Below are 24,634 nucleotides of genomic sequence, written 5' to 3' on the forward strand. Positions count from 1 at the left end.
GATACCCATTGAGTTGTATAGGTCCTGTCGGCTTTACATCGGGGTGTCCATTGTTTTACTGGAGACAATAGCGCAGCATGCTGCGCTATTGTCTTCGGTATTCTCCGGTAAACTCGGCCGAAACTGCAACGGAGGCCCCTAACGGAGCCTCCAACGCAGATGTGAAGGAAGCCTAAGTTTACTAGAACATGGACAACTCCCCCTATTCCCACAGTAAGAATAACATAAACATTGAAACGATGTTTACTTGTGTAAGATCAGTTTCACATGACTGTAATACGGTCACATTTTAGAGTCCATATTATGACTACAACACCCAGACTCTACAGTGATATATGTTCAGATCAGTAAAACTTCGGCTCCTACGAGTGTTGTGGCCATAATATGGAGCCTGAAATGCACTGAATTACGGCTGTTTGGAACCTGCCAAATTTACCGATATTTTTGCATATTGTTTTTCGTTTGTCATGTATAGATTTTAATTTGAAAAGCATAATTTTCAGTCTTAAAGCGTCTTCACACTCCTTTTCAGTCTTCACACTCCTGCGCCTTTATCGTTTTTCTATATAATGTCAGTAAAACTGGAGGAACGCTTTAAGTTGATCTCAAACCTGTTAATAAAGTTGGCTAATTTAATAGAGAAAAACAAGAGCTGCAAACTGCATCAATGAACTGGAAATGTTCCATACCATGACTTAAGCTACAAAAGCTGTATAAAATCTGCCAACCAAGGCAAGAAATGTAAATGTTCAAATAAAACAATATAAAGCAGTAAAGTATTTTGAGAATACTTGCCTTCCATCTGAAAGTAAATTACATTATTCTACTTCAGCCTGAGAAGGAATTAAAGAAAAGAAATGCTTGTTTTAATTGTAGTTAAAGTTACTACACCTCCATATGTATTTAAATAAAACATAATAAGCAAAGCCGAGTACACCTATGCCAGCGAATGAGGAAATTTCATTAAACGACAAACTTCTAATACTGGAACATAAACTTTAATGCCCTGTCTATTGAAAACAGGACGGCTCCTGAGAGGTAGAACTCTATCAATTTCAAGTGTGGCAACATGTCAGACTGATGTATTAAAAAAATACCCAAACTAGAACGTTAGACAAGCTAATATTCTCCTAATATTGAATAAATGTAACTTTGTTCAGTGGCCACTTTTGTGCACTCCCTTGCTTCTGGTTTTGGTTATTTCATTACCATACAACAGCCAAAAGATGCATAAAACCACCAATCTTCTATAATGGATGTATTTTTCCATCTGGAGTATTTCAGTATATTGACCTTGAGGTCTAAACCACAGTTATTGTATAAAGAGCTAGAGAGTTTACTTTACCTTATACAACTAATTGCAAATATGTGTGTTAAAAATATAACATATTCAAGTAAAACCATGTACACCTAGATAATAACAGTTAATAATAATAAAGGTAATAGTCAAACGAGGATGGCTTTATAGGGGAGCTAATGGACATACACAGAACAATGCCAAGCACCGCTTTTGGATTTTCTAATAATCTGTCACGAGGCAAGAATTGCCCTATATCATTCAACATTAAATTTTCCACTATAAACATATAAATGGAGATTTCCTGTGGTGGAAATGCACTGGAGAATGGTCTAACAAATCCAATGGTCTGACAAATCCAATGGTCTGACAAATCCAATAATCGGACACAAGTCCATTCCTGAGGTTGTTTGTGTTTATTTCTAGTAGTTTTTTGTAATGTAATTTTTTTAATCTTTATGTCCCTGGATAAAGTGTATTTACTGACTATGTATCTTCATGAATGTTATAAATTTCTGTATGAATCGAGATATAAGTATTTCTAGGCAGTTGCACAGGATTTAGTGATTTGTTAAATTGTACAGTATTCACCAAAAAACTGAACATTTAAAAAGTTTGAGAAGCTTTATCTCTGGCTGAGGGGCTGCTTGCTGCTTTAGAAATCTTCCCTCACTGCTCTATTTGCACAGGAGACCCTGCATGCTAAGTCAAGTAATATAATTATTGTTCATTATTTCAGCATCATCACCTCTGAGCTGTCTTAGCGCGACACTCACCCGTGTTAATGTTATAAAGCCCATTACAACTTAAACAAGATTCACTACTTATTTTTCAAGAGATATTTACATTACATGTACTTTGGTATGGTTGTTTTGTGACTTTAATACTTTTTAACCAACATATAGCCAGTCAGGTAATTATTTTTTTTACAGCTGCATAGAGAATTGCAGGAGTGTTTCTTGAATTTGACTGAAGCTGTGAATTGTTTGCTTTAGTAAGATCTGAATGTGAAGAGAATGGAGGTAACGAGAACGAAAGGCAAAGAGAAAGCCATGGCAAGAGAGTTGGATCATGACTAATTGGGATCATTGGCATGGTAACATGGTAACAGGTTTAAACCCAAGTGCTTCCTGTCCATAGATACAACGTGGTACTAGTGCGGGCAGCTGCCAGTCCCTAAAGGGCTTTTTAAACAGGATAATAATCGTGTAAAAAATTGTTATATGGAACAAACGTTCACCATCATTGTGCAGTGTAAACATGCAAGGGCATAAGAGAGCACCCACTACTAGAGGTCTGGAGCACACAGAGGACATCAGCATCCCGGAGCAAACGGCGCAATCACGTCATTAAATGGTGCCACCTGCACTCGGCCATGGACAGCAAGCAAAGGACACAGCCATTTGTCATGGGACATAGAGGGACCGAACTACTATATAGGGGCACAAAGGGGGACCTAACTACTATATGCAGGCACAGAGGGGCACCTATCTATTATAAGGGGGCACAAAGGTAGAACCTACTTCTATATGGGGCTACAAAGGGGCACCTAAATTATATATCGGGCACAAAGGGGACCTTACTACTATATGGAACACAAAGGGGGTCTTCACTACTATATGGGGGCCACAAAAAAGGACCTAACTAGCATATGGGGCAGAAAGGGGGACCTAACTGATATATGTGGCACAAAGGGGGACTTAACTAGTATATGGGTGCACAAAGGGGATCTAACTACTATATGGGGGCACAAAAGAGGAAAACTACTGTGTGGGGCACAAAGAGTGATAAAACTACTGTATGGGGACATAAAAGACTGACATCACTACGTAGCCTTGGTATACTGTGTTGTGTTCAGAAAGAGTATGGCGACATTTGCTCCTTGTATAGTGGTACTATTCAGTAACTGTATTATTTACAGGTATATCATCATACATAAAAAAAATGTTTTATAGCTATGTTGTCTTTGATATATGCTATATATATATATATATATATATATTTTTTTTTTTATTATTATTATTTTTTTATTATTTTTTTATTTATTTATTTTATAAAAAATGTTTGTGGGAGACACAAAACATTTGCATTGGGGCTTGTTGCTCTGATCTTAATAGGCTCTTGCGTCCCCTGGCGTCCACGTTTCTGGGCAGCAAGCTGGTGGGGGCCAAGGTCCAAAAATTGCACTGCGGCCATAGGACTTTAGTTATGCCAGTATAAACATGTTCAGTGATTGCACAATTAGCGAGATTTTGCTGTTTTTTTGTCGTTGATCAAATCTTTTATGATGGCATACAAATTATCGTTTATTGCCGTTAAATCTCAAAAGTAATTGAAGTTATAAAAAAAACATACGATAGTTACATATAAATGCATGTCTTTTCAACGTATCAACTCGCTTTGTTGTTGATTGGCGCTCATTTAAAAAAAAATTTGATTCACATTGAAAAAGGACCCTAACGGAAACAGATATTGACTGAGCGGAGTATGAAATCTTGGTTCTGGCCAGACGCCTGAAACTTGAAAAAAAAAATTAATAATAATAATGTTTTGCATATTACATTTATATTAATAAACAGTTTTTATTGATTTTAACTTTCAGTTGCTAGAAGGGTATTTAAACTAGAAAGGTGGTGCCCCACTCTCCAGGCTACTTGCCCTGTTTATCTTCCCTGCAATCCAGCTCTAGATGTATTATTATTACTGCAAATGTTCCAACACTGTGTGGCTGTTCTCATTACCCCTAGGTATATGTATCTATGGTTCCTTAGTAATCATATCTCACATAAAAAAATAATTTGTCATCTCTTGCAGTGAAGTTTTTTTTATGACTCCACTGCCATGAGGGCTGTATAAAATTGGCTGTTACTATTGGTGACCACCGATATTGTGCCTATTGACAGGTGTTGCACGCTAATGGATTTTGGCTGAAAATATTAACAAGTAGCTAGTGATGTTTAATATTTCTGCAGCTTTCTGGCCTTGTGATGCTGGGTGAAAATAGGGTGTCCGTATCAGAAGCACACCGTTTACAGTCACAGTTTAAGGGAGGCCCGGAAGACTCCTGCAAAAAAGGGAGATTATCCGAGGACCAGCTTTAATTATGCCTGCTTCTAATCTATGCATACTATTGAAAACTAGCAATGCTGCTTTACTATCTCTACGTAAGTCGGAGCCAACGTAAGTGACGGCATCTGACATAAGGACATAAGCACCACATATCAGACAAGAAGAAACTCAGCCAGTGCAGGGGGTAAGAGTAGGCTTGGTTCATGGCTGTTATGGAGGGCATTTTTTCCATCATGGGAGCATTGTGGCTGTCATGAGGGCATTGTGGTTATTGAGAGGTATTGTGGCTGTTACGAAGGCATTGTGGCTGTCAAGGGGGCAGTGGCATTGCTAGCACCAGTTCCCCTGATCTCCTAGCACCATATTTCGCCATAATTAAATGTATCTTCTTCCACCCACTCTACCAGCAACCCTTGGTACCCCAACTATTGTGTTTGGCATAAAGGACATTGTGGCTGTCATAAAGGGCATTGTGGCTATGATGAGAAAACCATGGCTGTCATGGAGGGTATGTGGTGTAAAAGCGAGCAGCCAAAGATCCATGGACAGCAAACTCTGCTGATGAACATAATAGCTCGAGGAAGATTTTCTGGACCAGATGGAAAATGAAGGAAATCGAATGACTACAGTCAGAGAAGATGTCATCTGTGAGTTGTTAGATTTAGTTGTTTGTTTTCCCTCAGACTTCACCTGATAAATTCTACATTTATCTGTATATAGGAAGTCATCAACAGCTTGGGATAAGGAAGTGTCAGACCATGTAGAAGGGGAATTATGAGGGGTAAATGCACAGCAGCAAATTGCCATGGTTATTAGATTACAGAAATGTATTTTTGCAAGTGGAAAGTCTTTTTATTTGAGTATCTTACCATTCATCACACACTTCAAAAAATCATGGATATATTTTGGAACCACCTGAGGACATTTAAAATTGCATAATGCATTTTTCAAATATTTAGCTATTTATTTCTTTCTAGAGGACAGTTCTTCTGCTCATTTAGTATGTTGAGAAAAGCCAATGTCAAATATGATAACACAATTGGAAAAGATTTAGCCATAGCGCTCATAGGTCAGATGCCAGGAATCTGTTCACTTAGGGGATCATAAGAAGATAAAGAATGACTGAACATGCACAGTAGTGGTCATCTTTCGATTGCATTTTTTCAATCCTTTCAGTAAAGATTTAGTTGATTTTTTCTGAATTCATATGAACAAGTAATTTGTTTGCAGCACCTGAGATACACTCCTTAAAGACTTCTATTATCAGCTATTGTGTGAAAGAACTATTAGTACTATTTTCCCCACAATCTTGTACAAACTGGTTGAAAGGTGAAAGTAATGTGAATCCTAATAAAGTTACATTTAACAAAAGAAAACTGGAATTTGGAATTATAGGGTGGAGACTAAAAGAAGCATGTCAAATGAACCCTAAACTTTTAGTATCCAGGTCGATGCCCAAGCTGGCAGACTGTGTGTGTTTTATAGTCATGGTCTAGTGAACAGTGCAACTTTTTAAAAGGTAACTTATACCTTACTTATGTCTTACATATGCACTAGTGTTTATTGTTCACAAATCTTCAGTAAAGGCTGAAATTTGCAGAGCACTGTGTCTATGCTAAAATACATCAAAATCTAAAGGTCAGGCTCACATTTGGTAACTTTCCTTCAAGCAGCTAACTTTTACAACTCATTTCCATGAGCAGCACAATCAGTCATCAAACATCCAAAGCAGTCATTTGTAGCAAACTTGGCCCTGTAGCCTAAGGCCGTCCATGTTAAAGCAGGGCCTGACAGATTTTTAGAGTTGATAATTTGTCTGGTTTCCTGAACCTTAATTTAAAAATGCATAGCATAGTATGAGGATGTGTAGACTTCAAAGAGAAAATAAGTAGAATCTAGGCAAGTGGCTATACTATCTAACAAATCCTGGAAATGTAAAAATTCTTGACTTTGTCAAATACCTGAGGTGGCAACAACTTGAACCAATCATGCAATAAAACATCTAAACAGAAAAAAACATTACTGACCATATTACATGATAAACGAATTTTCAAATCTGAGACAATATAGAGAAATAATATTTTTGGGCCGAAAAGCAGTATCCGCACAGAAGGTAGGGTACGGTAGCCCATATACAAACAGGTCAGGACAAGAAGTCCTAAGCTAGCCAAAGATGAATGTTAGGGTGCCCGTCGATTTTAGCTGGCTCAACCAACAATATACTGTTTATGGGGCTAGCCCAACTTTGCAACTTTACCGGATCAGACATGTTGGATTTCAGCATGCCCAATCTTTTTTTCCAACAGGAGATAAGTGTTGCAAGAGGTGTTTATCTTTCACTTTCTATTGAAAAAGCATGCTCGGCCGATCCAAATGTGCCTATTAATGGGGAAGTTAGGAAAGATACTATCTCATGTGATTGACCACCCCTTGACTTATTTTTCTCAACAGAGGGTGGCCTAGTCTACAACTGATCTGGTCATCCACAGTAATGATTACATTCTTTCTTTACAATTGGTCCAGGCTGTCACAACCATCATTTTCTAATAGAGGGATTATAGAAATTGTCCAATATCTGCTTACCTATGCCAATTTAGTACTCACATGATGGCATCTTCCATTTTGCAGGATCTGTATGCAAATGGAAACTCTTAAATTGGAAAGTCAATTCCTTCTAAGGTGATAATCTGTACATACATGACTATCCTAAAACAATCATTCTACAGTTAACATTCTACATCTTGTGCAGTCTGGATATGATTTCACACAGGCCCATTAATGCAGGCACCAGTAATGAATTTGAACTATTAAACATATTGGTCCCACTTTTGCACTAGGTTAGGGTGTGCTGTTAGGGTCTGCTCACATCAGTGTTCGGTAAGACCTTTCCGTCAGAGGAACCCATCAACAGAAAGGCAAACGGAAACCATAGCTTTAGTTTGCGTTACCATTGATTTCAATGGTAATGCTTCCGTTGCTAATGGTTTCCATATGTCTCCGTTCCATAAGGTTTCTGTTTTTTTGACGGAATCAATAGCGAAGTCAACTGCACTATTGATTCCGTCAAAAAAACAGAAACCTTATGGGACTGAGACCGAATGCTGATGTGAACAGGCCCTTAGTGGTACAAAGATTCAAATGTGTGCTACCAACTGTTTGATATTCCCTTCATGATGTAAAACCATCAATAACTCTTTTACCATACAAATTTCACTGGTGGCCCTCCAGTGTCTGTCTAAGGCTCCCAAACATTACACTTTTCTGGCATATCTAATTGCCATAATGTACAAGTTCATATCGAGGAACACACTTAAAGAGGATCTGTCACTAGTTTATTAATGCTCCATCGCCTAACTAATCTAATAGATGCTATGATGCTGATAACTAGTGTAATTTTTTTTTGTATAACGTTGATTATTTGCAAAGTTATGTGCATTTTTCTAAATATGCTAATTTGGCTATACTTGCCAAATTGGAGGTTACTCTTTCTCTTCACTCTGGGCGGTGTAATGTATTTTCTATGACGCTGTCCAATCAGCGTCATACAGTTCTCCTCTTACCAGCCCAGCAACACAGCATGATCATATAGTAAAAAGCTCATAACTTTTAAAATAATAAACTGTTTGGGACACAATTTTCACTAGCATTATTAGTGTGACCAGGGTCGATTCTAGCTTTTCTGCTGCCTCAAGCGAAAATTTAAATGGCGCCCGCCAGGTTTTGATTGACATCCCCTGAATGTTCTACATCACTAGCAGCTTCCTGACATGCTGCACGGTGCATGCCTAAATAGTACAAGGCAATGGCGCATGCGAGAAAGTTGGAGGAGACTGGTAGTGATGTATATCAGCCGGGGGGTGTCACGATCTGTGGGTATGTGGACCCACTGGGCTGTACCGCCGTAGCGGTATAGCAGCTGGCCAAACAGGGTACAAAGTCAATGTCTATTGTTCGGATAAAGGTACCTGTGGCAATTCAGACAATAGCGATGGTTTAGGCTCGGCTGGAACTCTGGTAGCAGGCAGACAACAGGTGCGGAGAAACACAGCGGGTGTAGTAGGCGACAGAACACGACTCAGTATAGCACAGAAACACGGTAGCATGGGATAAAGGACACAGGTAGCAGGAACGGGAACAATGGAACTGGAAAACACTCAACCATTTGCAAAGACAGACACGGGTAGATACAAACACGCTCAGGCAATGCAGGGAGGGGCAGAGCTCTTCTTATAGTCCAGGGTGATCTGGGAGCAATCAGCTCAATCGCACACATGTGTGCGCTCTGGCTCCTTAAGGAACTGCGGAACAGGATGGCCACATGTGCAGACATCTCTGGAGAGAAGGGCGTCAACAGGTTTGGAGGAGTTCGTGGTCAGCGACCATGGACATTACAGGGGGTTGTCAATCAAGCATGGAAAGGTGGGTTTGAAGGCAGGACTGTGTGACTCTTCAGGATAGCGGCACCGCCCCATGACCCTAATGAGTAATTAGCATATAGTGTGCGCCGTTTTAAAAGTGAATTTTATAGATTTTGCTGCATCTGAAAAAACATACAGGGGAATGTTTGGAAATATTGTCAAGTCATGTATTACCGCATGGTGGCGGTTCAAGGGGTTAAAACTACCTGACAGGTTTCCATTAAATATACAATTGAGAATAATTCCACCTGCCCTGCAATTTTGTTATTATAAATATATCCTATATAATTACAGCATCAGAACCAAGCTATGACATATACGGCTCCAGAACCAAGCTCAATACATATATACAGCACCAAAACCAACCTCAGTATGTATATACTGCCCCAGAACCAATCTCAGTACATATATACAACACCAGACCCAAGCGCAGTACATATATAAAGCTCCAGAACCAATCCCGGTACATATATACAACACCAGATTCAAGCTCAGTACATAATTACAGCACCAGAACCATGCTCAGTACATAATTACAACACCAGAACCAAGCTCAGTACATAAATACAGCACCAGAACAAAGATTAGTACATATGTACATCATAACAACCAAGGTCAGTACATATGTACAGCACCAGAACGAAGCTCATACATGTATACAGCACCAGAACAAAGCTCAATACATATATACAACACCAGAACCAAGTTCAGTACATATATACAGCTCCAGAACAAAGCTCAATACATAAATACAGCACCAGAACAAAGCTCAGCACATAAATACAACACCAGCACAAATACAGCTTAATTTAGAGCAACCCCAGCCGTATGGGTTTGTATGGCGTAAAACGCCAGCTCCCAGCATGGCCCGAACAATGGTAAGGATATGCTGGGTGTTGCTGTTTCACAAAAAAATCATTTCACCCATGATCTTGCTGCAGATCTTACAGTGACTACAGCACTGATTAGAGGCAGAATAAATATTTACATTAAGGGATTCACTGGTGATGTCTTTTCAGATTCTAGTTGTTCTTTTTCTTTTTTCTTCTCCATCCGGTCCACACTTCTATGACGACTTGTGCCGGCCACAGCCCATTTCTGCAGTTTGCCACTCAGATGTCTTCAGCTTCTCACTTTTCAAACATTTCTGCACCTATAAACAAAGATAAAATTCTCATGGTGCCACACAATAGGCCCCTAAATATAATATTTCCCTACACTGCACCTCTAATTATAATAGCGCCATACACTGTGTCCCTGACTATAATAGCACCATACACTGTGTCACTGATTATAATAGCACCACACACGGTATCCCACACACAGTGCCCCCTGTAGAAAGTACCTCCCCATAAAGCCGCCTTATAGCACCATACAGTGTCCCTGATTATAATAGCACCATACACTGTGTCCCACACACACACACACACACACAGTGCTCCCTGTAGATAGTGCCCTTGTAGATAATGCCCTACATAGACCCCCGTATAGATAATGGCCTACATACAGCCCCCTGTAGATAGTGCCCCACATATAGCCCCCCTGTAGATAGTGCCCCACATATGGCCCCCTGTAGATAGTGCCCCACATATAGCCCCTTGTAGATAGTGCCCCACATATGGCCCCCTGTAGATAGCGCTCTACATATAGCCCCCCTGTAGATAGCGCTCTATATATATAGCTCCCCCTGTAGATAGTGCCCCACATATAGCCTCCTGTAGATAGTGCCCCACATATAGCCCCCCTGATGATAGTTCCACACACATAGCGCCCCCTGTATATAGTGCCCCACATATAGCCCCCCTTGTAGTGTCCCACATATAGCCTCCCCTGTAGAGTTTGCCCCACATATACCTCCCCCTGTAGATAATGGCACTCACACTTTTAAGTGAAAAAAATACAAACTTTACATACTCACCTTGATCCCGTTCCCGCGTCGTCCTGTGTCAATGCAGTCCTGCTCTTTTCTGAGCAGGTCTACTGGGGCTTAATGACGCAAGAAGGCGCTGATTGGCTGGGCAGAATGACTTGCCCTGCCAATCAGAGCCTTTCAGCTAGCTTCATTGAAAGGCGCTGATTGGCAGGGCAGAATGACTTGCCCCTCCAATCAGCATCTTTCAACAACGGAAGCGGCGCATTGACGTCATCGTGCTGCTAGCGTCGTTGAAATGCGCTGATTGAAGCGGCAAGTCATTCTGCCATGCCAATCAGCGTCATTTCAGCGCTTATGCATGCAATTGTATCTGCGTCCTATAGACAATGGTACAATTAGTGCAGGAGGGGGTGGCGGTGGCTGGTTTCAGTTTCTCGCCTCATGGACGGTGAAGCCCTGAGTGTGACAGCGTCTATTAGCTTAGCTAGATTGGGCATTACTAAACTAGTGACCGATCCTCTTTAAGGCTCTACTGTAGCCAAGAGAGAACAATAAATACCAAAATATACATGTATTGTTCCCAATTAAATTTTTTGCTGTCCTTTAAAACAGATGTCTGGATTGGGTAAAATGGTAAAGTAAAGTTTAACGTTTCCTTTTTAGTTGAAGTGTATGCTATTTTAGAGCAAGTGTGACCTCAACTTTATAAAAGCAAACTCAAACTGTTAATCTGCGATATGACAGCAAACTCCTTGTCCCAGCTGAAAGTAATTACCTAAAATACCCCCAGATTTAACAGATCTGGCTGTTCTCGTTCACACAGATTGTATTTGTATCTCTATCTGTGAGTGGGTAGGCTTCGCTGTGGTCAGGACTGTCAGGACCAAGACCTGCAAAATTTTATGTATCACATCATCTGTTGGAAAAGATAACATATTGACTGATTCTGCTCTCAAATGCCAAAAGAAGAAACTTCTTGGACAAAGTACAGTAAAGCTTGAGGCTTGGTAAATCCCAACATAGAATGTAATAATTCAATGTGTTTTGTGGAAACTAATATCTATTTTGTCACTAGAAAATGATAAGTGGCTGTGTAGGCCATCAATACTACAGTAGTGATCCATGTTTTATAGAGTAACTGTAACATCTCTAAAAGTCATACTTAAATGGTGACGACTGTTTGAGATGCAGTAAAGACTCACAGACAGGGTAGATTGGCATTTCACTCTCTGGAGAACCTGAACAGCTCGTGATTGTATGATATGCCCTGAAAGGCAATGTCAGTTAATACTCCGTTTATTACTCATGATAAGTGAGAACTAATCATTTTTAGGGTATCACTGGGCCTTACCTTTCGCTCCCATTGCTATAACTCTTCCAAAACTTCTATTGCTTTTAGGAGATAAATGATAAAGGAAAAGTTCTTCTAAATTCAATACATACGTACGTACGGGTGTTTCATATGATCGACAAATTGAAGGACATGCACTTCATAACCACCATTAATGCGAATTACTTATAGGATGGCACCACTTCTCTAACTACAGTACTGGCAACACATTGGCACATTTTCATTATCTGAAAGTAGACCAGTCATTCTCCCAAAAAACGATTTGTCATGCTGATCTAATATCCTATCATATTGCTATGAGCCAGAGAGGCAATTGCTTGAGTACTATTAAGTATGTCTTCTGTGCATCTATTGAGCTCAATATAATTATATCACCCCCAACCCCTCAATAATCCTCGCCCCTAAATGAAAAGAGAAGCAGCTAATGAAACTTTAGCCGTAAACTAAGCTGGTAAAGTATTTTATTATGATTTCATTCAACAGCTTTATTACAGTTATGACTTTATTCTTCACCAAGTTTGGACTTAATGTCTTTGTTTATAATAATAAAACATTAGCTTTTCTCTGGCAAACCAGTCTATCTCTATAATTTCTTACTAACAAGCCAATTTGTATACACACTCATAATACTTTAGAGACTAACTCATCTTGTATAATATAAACATCTCTCTACTTTTATTTGCCATGTATATTTATACCCTCACCGGAAGCTTTCACAAAAGCTTCCAACAAGTGTGACACAAGAACTATATCAGATTTTCAGTATTTTATTTTATATACTAATAAATACATGTATATGTATATGAGACCAGGTTGGTCTGGAGATCAATACATTGTCAAGTAATCCTGGGGAATATAGGATCATACATGTTGAAATCCAGCAAGTCTGCTCCTTCTTTGGCAGACATCTGGGGGCTGTTAGGCTGCCCCTGTACACATTACATCGTCTATCAATCCTATCAAAATCAGCAAGTTCAGGCAACTTTTTTGTACCTGTACTAAGTACACTGTTGTAAAATGAACAAATTGACTGTCAGCAGTCAGTTGCCAGCAATGTTCTATCATCTAAGTCTTTGTATCTAGTTAGTCGGGCACTATACCCTCTAAACTGACCAATCCAAAACAGCACCAGATAAATATTGCCATATAACACCCGTATGATTAGCCAAACGGCAATCAGATTAAGTGGCCATATACATTTGATAGAGCGACCGACTCCCCCCATATATAGATGAACGCTCTGCTAGGCCAAGCTGTTATTTTAATTGGCAGCAGCTTATTCCCATGGGAACAAAGGATTAGGAACGTTGAAATCCAACATTCCCGATTCTTCATTCATGCGACATTATCTTGTCAGGCGATCCCGCTGAAATCCGCGGATTCAGTCAAGTTTTGTCTGATGTGCATGGGCACCTATACACAGTGCCATACAGCATCTTTATATTAAATGCAGCATTCTGGACCCCTTGACAAGACAAAATGTTCCTTGGATTCAAGGATAGTAGGGGATTGAAGGACTTTTATGATGGTATAGGACAGTGAAGGGGTTAAAACCTGGTGTCAAGTGGTTTATTCACCTCCCCAGACTCCAGCAATGTCTCCTATCTCTGACAAGATGCTGAATGCAATGTGCTCATCAAGTTCAGCTTCACCACTCTTGCCCTACACTGGTCAGACAGATCAGTGCAGGGCAGATGATGGAGATCTAGCAGCCACACTGTTGTCTCTATGATCATGCAGATTGATTCATCAGTACTCTGTCTGATCACTAAGAGGAGCCAGGATCAGATTAAGTTCATGGGCCCCAATGCAAAATCTTTAAAAATGGTCCCCCACCAAGCATGTGGCATTTATAATACTGGTATCTTCTTGTGTTGCAGAACGGCCTTTGAGTCCCCTTAGGAACCAGTGTCTGGGTACAACTGCATCCTCTACATCTGTGTGGCCTCGGAGCTTATTATATGCACATTTCATTACCAATATACATTGCCCAAACTTCAAATGAGTTTTAAAATTGCATGTGGAAAAAAAGAGTTGTTTTGCAATATTAAAATTCTCCTATCTTTATTTCATAATCACAGATAAAATGTTACTTAAACAATGAAAAAAATTTAACTTCAGATTAATCAAAATGTATACTATAATGGGAATACAGGTTTCATTAGACATAACAATAGAAATGTTTAGTTGACAACGCTGTATTACAGAAGCATAAAATCGGCAGATCGACAAAAAAGTACCTCTTAAAACCAAGTGAGCGGTCTTACAATATTGGATCCATACAGTATTTGCAGATTTCTAGTTCAATAAAAGTTATATTTCAGAAAAGGACAAATCTTCCCCAAATATCTAATATATTCTTAATCTGTGGATATTCTACAACAAAAAAAAGCCCACCTGCGCCGATGACCTATCAAGTTGAAGAAGGCCATTGTGCGTAGGTAAACAAATTGCTTCAGATATTTCCTTAGCCTTTTAAAAACAGAGAATTCGTCTTTTATATTGGCAGCCCATAACAAAAGACTCAATTGCCTCTTCTATAGTGTTTTCTTGCCATCATGCATTCAACTAGTCATTATACTAGAGGTATAACCAAACATCGATAAATAGATGTCACATACTTCACACTGCTATAGGGTTCCAGTAAGGCCCCATGCACAACGGATGTAAATGCTGCGGATTATAGTACCAGCCATGTAAATCAAATAGGAACAAATTTCATCCACATGCTGCAGAACATTTCTGTACGGAAATAAGTGCATGTTGCGGATTTTAAAATCCGCAGCTTACTCATTCTGTTACGGAAGTTCACAGCGGTTTTCACCCTTTTTGATGTAGAAGGACTGAAATTTGCTGTGTATCTGCAGCAAAATCCACACGTAACACATGTGGATTGTGCTGCAGAAACGCGGTAGAGTCGCTGCAGAAAATTGACAACAAATCCGCAACATGTGGATTCCCTAACGTTATATTACAATGCCATGATAAATCCCCTGTTAAGTTTATTTTATCAGCAATGCTTGTGTCCATTCATAATAATCATGTATTACACAGTCACAAAATATACAGGGTGGGCCATTTATATGGATACACCTAAATAAAATGGGAATGGTTGGTGATATTAACTTCCTGTTTGTGGCACATTAGTATATGGGAGGGGGGAAACTTTTCAAGCTGGGTGTTGACCATGGCGGCCATTTTGAAGTTGGCCATTTTGTATCCAACTTTAGTTTTTTCAATGGGAAGAGGGTCATGTGACACATCAAACTTATCGAGAATTTCACAAGAAAAACAATGGTGTGCTTGGTTTTAACGTTACTTTATTCTTTCATGAGTTATTTACAAGTTTCTGACCACTTATAAAATGTGTTCAAAGTGCTGCCCATTGTGTTGGATTGTCAATGCAACCCTCTTCTCCCACTCTTCACACACTGATAGCAACACTGCAGAAGAAATGCTAGCACAGGCTTCCAGTATCCGTAGTTTCAGTTGCTGCACATCTCGTATCTTCACAGCATAGACAATTGCCTTCAGATGATCCCAAAGATAAAAGTCTAAGGGGGTCAGATCACGAGGCAATTCTTCTGCGGTGTTGCTATCAGTGTGTGAAGAGTGGGAGAAGAGGGTTGCATTGACAATCCAACACAATGGGCAGCACTTTGAACACATTTTATAAGTGGTCAGAAACTTGTAAATAACTCATGAAAGAATAAAGTAACGTTAAAACCAAGCACACCATTGTTTTTCTTGTGAAATTCGATAAGTTTGATGTGTCACATGACCCTCTTCCCATTGAAAAAACTAAAGTTGGATACAAAATGGCCGACTTCAATATGGCTGCCATGGTCAACCCCCAGCTTGAAAAGTTTCCCCCCGCCCATATACTAATGTGCCACAAACAGGAAGTTAATATCACCAACCATTCCCATTTTATTTAGGTGTATCCATATAAATGGCCCACCCTGTACATTTCAAAATATATTTGCTATCCTGGATTGTGCAAGATAATGTAATAAAAGGAGCAAGTCATATGCACCAGCATCAGCTGTTGGTGAAATGTTTCTATAATGTAGGTAAAGTGTGATAAAGATAGAAATAGATATACAGTAAAATACCCCACAGCATGCAATTTAGTAGGACATTATAGACTAAAAATAGAATAGCATATAAACGTTTAATTTCTAAATGATACATATCTCCAGTGGCAATGAGAAAGCAAATTACTTCTCCTTATTCTTAGGTCTATTCCATTCATTACTACTTGATCCCCTTAGATTAAAGCCGTCTATCCCATTTGGAAAAAATAACATACCCTGTGCCTCGGATTAGAACATTTGGGTTCTGAGAACAGGAATTCATGTCATAATAGAACACATTTGTACAAAATATCTATGACTTTATAACAAATCTGTGTCCGATATAATGGAAAAAGTGTGTGGAAATGTTACAATCATAATCTCTGGATTAATATAAATGAGGACCTTCTAGCCTGAACTAATATATGGGTTATTACACAAATATTCACCTTGGTTACCATTAAATAACAAAATGGAGATACAAAGGCTATACTTGCTGTATTTATCTAATAGGCAATCATCAGCACAGTAGTACATACGATCAATAAAGATTTGCTACAAAATTACAGTAATATTGTTCAATTCGATTGTGCATTTCCCATTAAGTTATATATCTAAAAAATTACATAGGCCATGATTGCCAGTGTATGTCATGCCACTGCACAGTACATATGCAGATAGAAATCACATTATGATTGCCTATGTACTACTACTACATTTTCAAACAAATCCTAGTATCAAAGCACTAAAGTCCAGTGAACACGAGGAATGAATCCTGTTCTAATATTGTCAATTTTGCTCAAACGACTCTAAAGTACTTGTGACATGGATACAAAAAAGGATAATACAAAGTAAGAACTGAGATCTAAGGCTTCGTTCACATCTGCGTCTGGGTCCCGTTCTGACGTTCCGTCGGAGTTTCCCATCAGAACGGGACCCTGGCTAAAACAAATGGAAACCATAGGTTTCCATTTGCACTACCATTGTTTTAAATGGTGGCGAATCCGGTGCCAATGGTGTCCGTTTGTATTAGTTTTGCAAGGAGGGGTTCAGTCGTTTTGACTAAATCAATATAGTCGACTACACTATTCATTCCGTCAAAACGAGGGAAACCTTACACAACGGGGACAAACGGAAACCATTGGCACCAGATCCGTCACCATTGAAATCCATTTGTTTCAGTCAGGGTCCCGTTCTGACGGAAAGCTCAGACGGAACGTCAGAACGGGACCCTGATGCAGATGTCAATGAAGCCTAAATCTGTATTCTGTGACATTGTGTTTTATAGAAGTCCGGAGGGGAAGAGGCTCAAAGGTTGATTTTCATTGCTTGGGAGAGTTGTCCTATAACCATCAAAGTTGCGTGGTATACTGCCGCTGGTCGATCCAGAACTGTTACTTAGGGTCTCTATGCTTCCGTCTCGCTGAAGTTCTGAAAGAAAACAAAAAAACAAAGATGAGTCTTTCTAATGATAATGTGTAAGTTTAATAATAAAAAAAACAACTGAATTATATTAATATTAACGATAAACATTGCTCCACAAATAAAAAAAATATGTCCCATGATCCCTTATAACCACATATATGAATTTTGGATTGCACTTTTTACTACAATATTTAATCGTATAGGTGAAAGAATCTAGAGAGAACTGAATCTGTTATTAGGAGATGTATTTTATTATTACATGTTTTTGATGCTGAAAGGTTTCTGATCTTTAAACAAAATTTACCCTTTACCAACCAATCAGACTCAAATATTGTATTTTCCTTTACCCGCTCAGCTTTGGACTTGCTCTCATGCTTTGGATCATTGTTTGCTGCATAACCCCATTAAAGTTCATCTTACATATAAATGACTAGATATACATAACATAAAACCCCCAAAGTTATAGCCTTAAAAGCGGCATACTAAAACACGTTCAACTGAGTTTTGTAATGAATTGGGGGAAGATGGGAACTGGTACTGGAGTGGTTAATAATAACCACATATCCTCATTAAGAATAACTTCCTTAGTGTGCGTTTCCTGTGCTCGCTCTCTTTTCCACTTTCCTTTTTCTCACTTTTGTCGACCTGTTTCCAGTTTTGCGGCGATTGTTAATGAAGCGGTTTGCTATCTGTGAGCGTTTTGTTTTCTCTGCAGGCTCTGGTCTATTTCCTTCCAGTTATTTGTACACACTCTTGTTCTGGTAACTTTTAAGGGTTACGGCGTCACATCACATTTCCTGAGTATAAACAGTTTTTTCCTGGTCATATTCATCTTGGCTAAAATCTCTTCATAAGAACTGCATTTTTCGGAAAGTATTTCCCCTTTATGGGCCCTCATCAAGTAATCATTTGTTGACTCCTGGCTCCAGGCTTCAATAAAAGTAAGTGAGCAGACACTAGATTTGGGCGTGGGTTACGGTGTCACACCCACAATTTGCAGATTGACAACTATTGGAGTCTCTTTTCTTATTGCCTGTGCTTTGCAAATGTCTAGGTGTAGGATGGAAAGATCACAAAGGCAAGAGACAATTGTATTTAGAGGTTTATCTTTAAAGCTACATGGTAGACGTTCTTACTGAGTGATGTGTTCCGAGTCATCACAATCAGATCTACTCCATTATGCAAAATAACTTTTATTTTTAATGGAATATAAATAAATAGCGTGGTTTTTCAATCAGTAAACCTAATCTCACCATCTCGTCCTCTGTGTGGAGACTGTACAGACCCAGAGTATAACATAAACTTGCCAAAGTTAAAAAGACAAACGTCATACTGTTTATAGAAGCTTTAATGCACTTTTTTTTTGTGACAAAAATAACCAAAAAATATAAAGGCGATATAAACTTTAGGTTCATGGTTCAGTGTTTTTTTTTTTATATCATGAGAAAGTATGCAAATTGTATTTAACCCCTTAATAATACAGTTTACAGATGTTATTAAAGATGCTGGCCTATGAAAAACATTTAGAACGCATTCACAGAATAGGTGATAAATGTATCATCACTGGGGGTCCTACCTCTTTTTCCCCTACCGATTATGAGAACGAGGGTCCGTGAACTCCGTTTGAATGGAGAAGTGTTCACGCATGCACGCTACCACTTCATTCAGTATTTATGGGTATAATGGAGATAAAAAATTGATGCCCATTTGTACCGTGCTGTAGAATAAGCTCTGCTGGGTGTTCTTTGCAGCCATGGAGATTGCGGTCAACTATCTAATGACAGATTTGCTCCCACTGTAACGGCCATTTAACATTTTAATAATTATGGTCAATAGTTATTGCGGCATGATCAAAAGAGTCTCCACCCTCTGATCGTGTTATAGGCAATCTGGTGGCACAATCGGATACTCTGGATTCTATTTTGAAGATAGGTAAGCTTTCGAGAGGTGGGATCCCCACCTAAAAGACATATCCTGTGGATATGCTATAAATGTCTAAGATAGGAATGCTGTTTTAATGGTAAGGCTGCTGGGGACAACAAGAAAGAAAATGTGATCATACATTGACTAAACACATGGTATGAGACTCCACGGTATGTGGTAAATTTTAGGCACCCAACAGACACGAGTATGGACTGTAAGTGTATGGAAAAAGTGGCAAGACTGGCATGTGTGCTTTCATATAGCTGAAGAGTACACTTGAGTGACAAAGCTAAATGACATTTTATCATGTACAGTACATTATTCCAGAAAGATATTTTCAGGTTTCTCAAGTATTATTTACTAGAATACCGGTAATTAATATTTCTATTTTACGAATCATTTATAGGACTCTCCCCCTTACTCAGAATCATTCTCCTCAGTAAATGTGTGTCAATTGCCCTTGCTGTGTATGAATCCATCTCTCTATCCTTTGTTTTCCTGCTGATCATGTGATAGACCTGTGTCTAAACACAGCAGCCAATCTGAAGAGGCGGAACTGTAGTGGGGATGGAGAGATCAGCAGCCTAAGGGCCTGTTCACATCAGCGTTGTCTTTCTGTTGAGGGGTTCTGTCGGAGCTTTCCGTCGGGGGAACTCCTCAACGGAAAGGCAAACGGAAACCATAGCTTCCGTTTGCATCACCATTGATCTCAATGGTGACGGATACTTTGCTAATGGTTCCCGTTTGTCACCGTTGTGAAAGGGTTCCGTTTTTTTGATGGAATCAATAGTGCAGTCGACTATACCATTTAAGAAATTATCAATTGTAACATGACAACTGTCAAATAGCCTCAGCAAAGTTATTACAGCAGACGACCAGAAAAATGGGCCAAAACGTACTAATATAGGCTACCTCTAGTAGAGGCTCAATCCTATTTATTTTAACATATTCTATAAGATAAGAGTGTCTGTAGCCATGCTGCCCAATACGTTCATAGAGCTTCAAATACCAAGGACCATTATGCCCCTTTTGATATAATTCACCTGATTATTAATATGGAGTGCAGTCAGTAAATCCATCTTACAGTCAATAAATCCACAATGATGCATGGTGGCAGGCTATATTTTTCTGTCCTGTCAAATGGATGCCAAGAGGACATGTAATATATTGTAAATATAATATATTGTGATTGGACCCTGGCTGCCTACCCGACCACCACAGCCGATGTCCCTCTCTGCTCCCCACCACCGCTGATGAGCAGCGGCGCATAGAATGAACATTCATGTGCATTTCATTAAAAAAGTACTATATATACAGCATTCACAAGTAGCCATCATTTGCCGGGTGGTTATATATTGTGCAGCAAAATCACATGATTTTACCATGAATTACCACAGTTTTCCAACAGTATGTCTTTTTAGATTTTTAACAAGTTTCACCTGTATAAACCACATGGCCAAAAACTGCACCGAAAACCCCCCAGTAACTTTTGGTAAAACCACATGCAGTTTTGCTGTGTGTTTTGTTTTCTTCGCTACTTATTCAACTTTCTATTGAGCAAAACTTCCACTTTAGTTGTTATATCCTATAAAAATACAAAATAACAAGTATTCAGATATCAGGCATTAATGTAAATCCGTATAGTGCAAATTAGAAAGTAATATAAAATATTGTTTATACAAAATTTCAGCAAATACACAGTTGTCACATTGGCCATCCCAATAGTGGGGGTCAGACACCCATATCCCCTTGATATGCCATAAACGTTTCAGTTGGGAATACCACTTAAAGAGGCTCTGTCACCAGATTATCAAATCCCTATCTCCTATTGAATATGATCGGCGCTGCAATGTAGATAACAGCAAAGTTTTTATTTTTTTGAAAAACGATAATTTTTGCCCAAGTTATGAGCAATTTTATATTTATGCAAATTAGCTTTTCAATGGACAACTGGGCGTGTTTTATCGTTTTACCAACTGGGCATATATTGTGTTTTTACCAACTGGGCGTGTATTGTGTTTTACCAACTGGGCGTTTTGAATAGAAGTGTATGACGCTGACGAATCAGCATCATACACTTCTCATCGTTCCCACCCAGCTTCTTTCACTGCAGAAATACAGCATGACATCACCCACAGGTCCTTCAACATTGTCGTCGGAAGAGAGAAGACACATCAGCTCCAGGCGTCTTAGGGGAAAGTGCAGAGTATGTGCAGGTAAGCATAGCAAACTCCCTAGAGATGAGCATATTAACCTTTTGGATGCCTGGAGCCGATGTATCTTCTTTGTCCGACGACAATGTTGAAGGACCTGTGGGTGACGTCATGCTGTATTTCTGCAGTGAAAGAAGCTGGGTGGGAACGATGAGAAGTGTATGATGCTGATTCGTCAGCGTCATACACTTCTATTCACAACGCCCAGTTGGTAAAAACACAATACACGCCCAGTTGGTAAAAACACAATACACGCCCAGATGGTAAAACGAGAAAAAACGCCCAGTTGTCCATTGAAAAGCTCATTTGCATAAATATAAAATTGCTCATAACTTGGGCAAAAATTATCGTTTTTAAAAAAAACAAAAACTTTGCTGTTATCTACATTGCAGCGCCGATCACATTCAATAGGAGATAGGGATTTGATAATCTGGTGACAGAGCCTCTTTAAATTATGGCTTCCTGCAATCAAAACAAGAGGGAGTTTAGGAGCTTAACCCCTTAGTGACCAGCATATTTTAGGCCTTAATGACCAAGCAATTTCCATTGTCGCATTTAAACAGCTAAAAAAAAAATATTTTTGCATTGATATAGCTGTATGATTTTTTTTTGTGGGATTAGTTGTATTTTTTAATGGCACCATTTTGGGGTACATATAATTTTTTTATTAACATTGTTCTATGCGTTTTAAATTACCGCAGTATACCGTGTTATTCTATAGGTTGGTACGGTTACGGCAATACCACATGTGTATAGGTTTTTTTATGTTTTACTACTTTTGCACAATAAAAACCTTTTTAAACTGAAATTATTTGTTTTTGCATTGTCACTTTCCAAAAGCCAGAACTTTTTTATTTTTCCGTCAATGTAGTGATATGTTTGTTTTTTGCGGGACGAGACATATTTTTCATTGGTACTTTTTGGGGGTACATAAGACTTATTGATTAACTTTTTATATTACTATTTTGGTGGGTAATGGAAAAAAATAGCAATTCCGCCATAGTTTTTTTGGCGTTTTTTTTACGGTGTTCATTTTGCGGTTTAAATTATATGTTAACTATATTGTTTGGGTCAGTACAGTCTCAGCGATACCATACAAGTCTACTTTTATTTATTTTTACACTTATACTAAATAATACCACTTTTTAATGGAAAAAATGTTGTTGTTTTTAACTGTAATCTTTATTAATAATTTTTATTCAACATTTATAACTTATTTTTTTTAGTCCCACAAGGAGACTTCACTATGTAATCTTTTGTTCGCTGCTATAATGCTTTGGTATACTTAGTATACCAAAGCATTATTGCCTGTAAGTGTAAAACTGACAGGCAATCTATTAGGACGTGCCTTTGCACGGCCTAATAGGCATATAGCAGGCTTGTTAGACTCCTGGCTGCCATGACACCCCATCGGAGGCCTGCAATTGTATTTGCGGGCTGCCGATAAGTGACAGTGGGAGCTCCCTCCCTCTGTGAATGACTTAAATGCTGCGGTTGCTATCGACCGCAGCGTTTAAGGGGTTAAACAGCCGCGATCGAAGTAAACTTCGTTCGCTACCATTGGTGCAGGAGACCGGCAGTCATCAGACAGTCGGGCACCCACTCCAGAATGCACGGGACACCTGTGCATTACTTAGATTAGGCTGCCGTGAAAAGGTGGCGGCCTAGACTAAGGCCCCTAAGTGACCACCATGAAAAGGCGTATTGGTGGTCACTAAGGTGTTAAATGCGGTTACACCATTAAATATCATGTTCATTGTATAGATCCTACAAAATTATTAACGTTTTCCATTTACATGTGCTTTAAAAACTATATAGTGAAGAGTCATGACATTTAATTACATAATAAGGCGCCACCTGGTGTTCAAAGTGTGTAGCAATGTGAACATCCACCTAATGAGCTGAGTGCTGGTGGACACACATGCTCAGTCACTCTCCCTACAGCCGATTCTCTGCATAATGGTTCTCTGTTCACTGCAGAGCAGCCAATAGAAATAGCTTTCTGCCCTGCAGGAAAGGAGCAGAGGCTCTGCAGTAGCATGGCAGTATAGCTGAGAAGACTCCTTCTCAGCTTGTTAGGACTGTAAAGCTCTTGCCTCCTGACAGCAAATATAACCCTGTACATGCTCACTCAACCTGTATTTTTTTATTTCATTATATTTTAATTGGCTTCTAAGGGAGTGAATTCTGTGGATTTCACATAGTAAATACTTTTACTACTCTGGATCCCATGTTTTCTATCTCCAGGGAAGGTTAGGGACTGTATTGTCACCTGCCAGAGGGGGAAGGAGACTGACTCTGCTTAGAGCCAGTCCCCCAGCAGCATAGATTAGCAAGAGCACTAAGGGGTGGTGTAACCCACAGTAACCACAAGGAGAAGACCAATAACTGTTAATCTGTAAAAAAGAAGGTGGTGTATTTGGAGAGGGTGTTTCTGGGGAAGTATATTCAGCCTGGACAGGAAGTGGGTGTGTGAAGTGTTTCTAGTCAGTTCATGTGTGAGGAGAACTGTTCCAGAGGTGGCCTGGTGAGCTGTCTGCAGTGAAACTGTGTGCAGAGGAACAGGCTAGTGAGTACCCTGAGTGAAACCATAGCCTAAGGCCTCATGCACACGAACTTATTTTTGTCCTACCGTAAATACTGGCGTAAATACGGGTCCTTGGTCACACGTATTCGAGCCATATTACACCAGTATTTACGGACCCGTGCCTGTAAATACGAGTCCGTTGTCACCAGTATTCCACCAGTATTTACGGGTACGTTTTCGCTGAAAAATTGCACTGCACTAATCGGTAGCCCCTCTCTCTCTCTCTCTCTCTCCCTCTCTATCAGTGCAGGATAGAGAGAAGGGACAGCCCTTTCAAAAGTAAAAGTAAAAGAAATTCATACTTACCCGTCCGTTGTCTTGGTGACGCGTCCCTCTCTTGACATCCAGTCCGACCTCCCTGGATGATGCGGCAGTCCATGTGACCGCTGCAGCAAGTGATTG

The 24,634-nt window shown here is 39.4% G+C and overlaps 1 protein-coding gene across 5 annotated transcripts in view; it reads right to left on the reverse strand.

Annotated features, from left to right (window-relative positions):
- Positions 1-15,926: 15,926 nt before the first annotated feature.
- Positions 15,927-24,634, reverse strand: part of BCAS3 (BCAS3 microtubule associated cell migration factor) — a 1,147,652-nt gene continuing 1,138,944 nt past the window's right edge. For 3 of the 5 annotated variants that reach the window (XM_075852996.1, XM_075852997.1, XM_075852998.1), the window contains one exon: positions 15,927-17,515. In XM_075852996.1, the coding sequence (XP_075709111.1) occupies positions 17,367-17,515 (149 nt within the window). In that variant the 3' untranslated portion in view covers positions 15,927-17,366. The remainder of the gene's footprint in view (positions 17,516-24,634) is intronic. The other 2 variants (XM_075853000.1, XM_075853001.1) reach the window with 1 other exon arrangement.

The sequence above is a fragment of the Rhinoderma darwinii genome, chromosome 2 (genome assembly GCF_050947455.1).
Source record: "Rhinoderma darwinii isolate aRhiDar2 chromosome 2, aRhiDar2.hap1, whole genome shotgun sequence".
Classification (NCBI taxonomy): Eukaryota; Metazoa; Chordata; class Amphibia; order Anura; family Rhinodermatidae; genus Rhinoderma; species Rhinoderma darwinii.